This window comes from Rutidosis leptorrhynchoides, chromosome 1, assembly GCF_046630445.1.
Source record: "Rutidosis leptorrhynchoides isolate AG116_Rl617_1_P2 chromosome 1, CSIRO_AGI_Rlap_v1, whole genome shotgun sequence".
Taxonomy (NCBI): domain Eukaryota; kingdom Viridiplantae; phylum Streptophyta; class Magnoliopsida; order Asterales; family Asteraceae; genus Rutidosis; species Rutidosis leptorrhynchoides.
Window position 1 is genome coordinate 46,216,466 of NC_092333.1, and position 4,432 is coordinate 46,220,897.

The 4,432-nt window shown below is 34.9% G+C and overlaps 1 protein-coding gene across 1 annotated transcript; it reads left to right on the forward strand.

Moving 5' to 3' along the window:
- The first annotated feature begins 2,111 nt into the window (after positions 1 to 2,111).
- On the forward strand, positions 2,112 to 3,953 carry LOC139864753 (uncharacterized). The gene has a single exon (XM_071853343.1). It carries the CDS (start codon positions 2,112 to 2,114, stop codon positions 3,951 to 3,953), a length of 1,842 nt encoding a protein of 613 aa, XP_071709444.1.
- Positions 3,954 to 4,432: the final 479 nt, after the last annotated feature.

Genomic DNA, 4,432 nt, shown 5'->3' on the forward strand with positions numbered 1-4,432 from the left:
TCAAATGATAATATTGCGGATCCGCTGACAAAAGGCTTAAGCAGAGAGTTAGTTTATGAGTCGTACGTAGGAATGGGACTTAAGCTCCTGAAAGGCTAAGTTTATATGAAGGAAAACCTAACTCAGTTGACTGGAGATCCCAAGATCTGAGTTCAATAGGACAACCTACTTGTATGAACTGGCGACGGTCACTGTGGGGGAGATAATTACTAAACTAGCAATCCCTACACCTTTTAAAGGGAGTTTACTAATTATGAGTAGACTTCCTAGTCCATTCCTAAAAGTGACAAGTAAGAGGATAAGCCTATGGCTTTTAATGATTCAACTGAAATAACCATGCGTGGTTAATCAGTAGCCATTCGGTGGTGAATCACCTATGTGAGGGAGAAGTAGGGTCGCTTCGAAGGGTATTGTTGGGGCACAATACTTGATAAGCTCTCGCAGAACCAGACTAATGTTCATGACCATAACGAACATAACCATGAGGACTTGACGTTGTCATGGAGAATCTTGTGTGAAGCGTATTGTCGCCTACACAAACGGCAGACGAGTTCAAAGACATCGCCGTCTACTCAGAACCAGTAGACTAAGTGCGTTTCATAAGCGAAGGTTCAAAGGGTAACACCTACCTATCGTATGCAAGATTCAACTGTTGAAATTTAATCGGATGATGTTGTTTCTGAGAGCGATATCCATTCATGTGGGGGATTGTTGGAAAAATTGGTTAAAAAGTGTGTTTTCACCAATATTGGACACTAATTAATATATGATGAGTAGTCAATATTAATGATGATAAAAATGGGTTTTGTAGCCACTAACGAGGGCTTTACAACGAACTTAAGTGTGTCCAAAACGGAATAAAGGTGAATGAGATATCGAGTCTCAAAGTTGTACGTTTAGTGCAAATTCTAAAAGGCTTTTAAGTTACACTATATTGGTAGTAGGTGGAAACTAAAAGATAGAGCTTCCATTATAAATAGGAGCCTCAAGAGTTTGTAGAACACACATAAAATTGCCCAGCAGTAAAACACACATACAATTTCTATTGTGCTCTCTCGGTTCAACATCAACGATATTCCCGTTCGACTATCTTTCAGGCAAGTGTTCAAGTCCGGCAGTATGCTGCTTAGGACCGGTGTACCCTGGGAACAGACGAAGAATCTGTTTAAGGGAATTGTGTCAAACACAAGCCCGGTTCAACCTTCAATTCGGTTTGATCGTTTTAATTTTTTCAGTTCTTATTCTATATATGTTTATGATCTGATTATATAGAGTAATATGTTATTATTTGATTTACTCGGTTCAGTTTCGTGCATATTATTCCTACAATTTTTTGATCTATTATAATTCATTTTATGTTTGAGAAAAGTAATAATTTACAAATCTGTCAAAAGCTCAAGTTCTATCTCCTGCACTAGCACTCCAATTTAATAATCTTATTTGAATGGATTAGGAATTGTATGTTAATAATCTTCTACTTGGAGAACAAGCCAAAAGTATGCTTGGGGAACAATCCAAATTGATGCTTTTGGATCACGACACAACAACCCTATATCCCTAGCTTCTTATATATACGTCGTGTCTCAACTCACATGTACTTCGGTATATTGCCCTACTAGTATTCTTTAATACTCTTTAATACGATACCAATATGAATAATACACAAACCCACGGCCAACCACGTTACGTCGACATCAAGCTAGGATTCTGGGTACGTAACTATTAATTCCCTCAGTTCTAATATCATACGGATCGGAGTAGTTTTCAGTTTAATTTGTAATTTGTATAAGTGGTTAGATTATGATTAATGGCCGGGTATATAAATATAATTAATTATGTTTTCTGATTTGGTTTTTAAACTACTTTAGGATATTTTTATCCAATGCATATGTTTTCATTACTATTACTATATACTGTTAATACTATCATCATTATTATTAAATTAATATTATTAGATTATTATTAGAATAACAAAAAAAAAATTTATATAATTCATATTCATATTCATACTAGTATCATTATTATTAGTGCATGTTATAATAATAATAATAATAATAATAATAATAATAATAATTAAATTATTAAATTATGAGTATGGATTCTGTAGGACTATGGATAGTTACCTAGAGATAGAGATGGAGGAGGTGAAGAGATGCGGACCACAACTAGAAGATTTGGCTGATTTGTTTCACCACATACAATCTTTCTTGCCAGTACAAGACGCAGCTCGCACTTGCACGTTGTCAAAGTCATGGCTACACGCTTGGTCTACCATCCCTACCCTTAGGTTTTATAAGCCCTTAGAGTTTGTTTCTAGTAAACGAGACATTAGTTTAATTCACCGGACTGTGCAAAGGTATTACCAACACAACATACCAATTCAAACTTTTGATCTTCGAATAAAAATCAAGAATAAAAAGTCAGCTTCTCTTGTTAATAAATGGATTCAAAAGGTAGCTACCCAAAGATGTCTTAAGAACCTTTCCCTCGTAATCTGTAATGTTATGGTCAGTAGCAAGTTTATACTTCTGGATATATTCTCAGCAGAAAACCTATACACGATAAATATAAGACGTGATGGTCGTTCCTCGCTTGCGGGTAGTAGCGTTTGGGTAAGTCAAAATCCAGTGATTAATTGTGTGTCATTAAGAGTACTCGAGTTGTACTATGTAGAAGTAAGTGATGAGGTACTCAACAACTTATTTTCTACTTGTACATTACTTGAGAAGATAGACCTTTCATCATGCAGGGGCTTTATGAAAATCAAGATAAAAAATCTTCGTTATCTTCAAAAGCTTAGATTAGTATCATACTTGAATATGGGTAGTACCCTTTGGGTAACTCGAAATTCTTGCGTGTCATTAAGAGTACTCGAGTTGTTGGATGTAGAGATAAGTGATGAGGTACTTAACAACTTATTATCTACTTGTACATTACTTGAGACGATACGCCTTTCATCATGCAGGGGCTTTAAAAAAATCAAGATAAAAAATCTGCGTTATCTTCAAAAGTTTAGATTAAAATCATACTCAAAAGAAGAAGAAGATTCTGAAATTTTGGAAGTTGATGATGTCCCTAGCCTTATAAGTTTTCAGTACAAGTCAAAGTCAAAGTACTGGTGTTATAGGAAGAATCCGACATTCAACATTGATTCGTTAAGTAGTTCATTGACCGAGTTAAGTTTATTTGATGTGATTATAGATGTTGCATATTTTGATAAGATCATACCAAAATTTCCTTTTCTCGAGAGTTTGAAGCTTAAATTTTGCGACTGGAGTCCGGAAAAGTTGGTTATTACAAGTGCGTCACTGAAAAAACTGACCCTAAGATTGTTTGGAAGAGAATGGGAAAGATTGTTTGGAAAAAGGGAGTTCGATGTACAAGTTTATGCTCCTAAATTACTTCATTTGTTTTACGATAGCCACACAATTGCTAATCTCTCGTTACAAAATCCTACTACTCCGGAAAAAATTGAGCTTCATAATCTCAAATTAGGGAAGCCCACAGATAATCATTGTCTTTATAAGTTGAGGGAATTGCTCAAGTTATCAAGCAAATTTGACCACATTGGAATAAAATTTGATTGTCTTTATTATCTCGATGATGTACTGGACATGGATATTGACGATCTCAAAAGACAGTTCCCATTTCCGGCTACAAACGTGCACCAACTGTTGTTTTATAGCTTTTCGGATAATGGTTTGGTGCACCCTTCATATTTTGATGCACTGTTTACAATTTGCCATCCCAATTCCATATTGGCGGGTGATATAACTCACAATTACAGTAACTTAATAAGTGAATTGGTGAGAAGGAAAAAGGTGGATCTGAAACACATCGAGTTCAAAAATCCAAGTAACAATAAGTGGGAAGAACTAACTGAATCTATAAGTCCAAGTACTTTTGAGACGTACTCTCCGCTTGAGTTGAAACCATACTGGTGCTCTCCCTAGAAGAACATGCAGCCTCCCTCATCTTTCGTTCAATTATTTGATTTACTGTTTGATTTCTTTATAAATGATCTGGTGGTGGTTAATTTACATATCATGTTACCTACATACATAATGTTATGAAGTTTCGTTTTATTTCATTCAGTTTTAGTTATTGAGATTTTATATGACGAATGATTCTTTTGATATAGTATTTTGAGATATTTCTTTAGTTACATTAGGTGTACAAAACAGGACACAATTGGATCTTGATGATTATTTGATCCCCACATTTACTTTTACGTTCAAAGAATTTGTTGTGCATGAAAATGTTTGTCCTGCTCTATGTCTTTGTAAGTTAAGCTAAGTTAAGATACACTGGGTTTATATGCAATATAAACTACTGATATAATATTACAAAACTTATTTTTCAGTATTATTTTTAGTGCTTTGATGGGTCTATTACATTGCAGGCATGGGTGATGATTGGAGCAGTCCCCATG

Excerpts from the sequence above, each read along its gene's own strand:
- LOC139864753 (XM_071853343.1), top strand. The coding sequence starts at position 2,112 with ATGGATAGTTACCTAGAGATAGAGATGGAGGAGGTGAAGAGATGCGGA.